Source organism: Myotis brandtii, unplaced genomic scaffold (assembly GCF_000412655.1).
Source record: "Myotis brandtii unplaced genomic scaffold, ASM41265v1 scaffold1645, whole genome shotgun sequence".
NCBI classification, from domain to species: Eukaryota; Metazoa; Chordata; class Mammalia; order Chiroptera; family Vespertilionidae; genus Myotis; species Myotis brandtii.
This window is the reverse complement of record NW_005356026.1, coordinates 41,332-41,577: the sequence shown is the minus strand read 5'-3', so window position 1 is coordinate 41,577 and position 246 is coordinate 41,332. Positions and strand designations below refer to the sequence as shown.

At 58.5% G+C, this 246-nt stretch overlaps 2 protein-coding genes across 2 annotated transcripts in view; one reads left to right on the top strand and one right to left on the bottom strand.

The window, feature by feature from the left end:
• The window catches only part of MRPL30 (mitochondrial ribosomal protein L30), a 33,152-nt gene that overhangs the window by 25,157 nt on the left and 7,749 nt on the right, over nt 1-246 (top strand). The gene's annotated exons all lie outside the window — the stretch shown is intronic.
• The window catches only part of MITD1 (MIT, microtubule interacting and transport, domain containing 1), a 9,771-nt gene that overhangs the window by 9,324 nt on the left and 201 nt on the right, over nt 1-246 (bottom strand). Inside the window, exon 1 of the mRNA XM_014536535.1 lies at nt 237-246. This exon is cut by the window's right edge and continues 201 nt beyond it. Coding sequence (XP_014392021.1) covers nt 237-246 — 10 coding nt within the window. The remainder of the gene's footprint in view (nt 1-236) is intronic.

Genomic DNA, 246 nt, shown 5'->3' with positions numbered 1-246 from the left:
TGCCACCCGGGAGCAGGCCTAAGCCAGCAGGTCGTTATCTCCCGAGGGGTCCCAGACTGCAAGAGGGCACAGGCCGGGCTGGGGGCCCCCCTTCCCCCCACCCCCCGAGTGCACAAATTTTTGTGCACCGGGCCTCTAGTTAGATATATAAAAGGAATCAGACCATTTGACCAGTAAAATGCGCCACCTTCTGCATCTGGCTGCTTCCTTGCGGTGCTCAAGAATCATGAACTCACACTCCGCCGC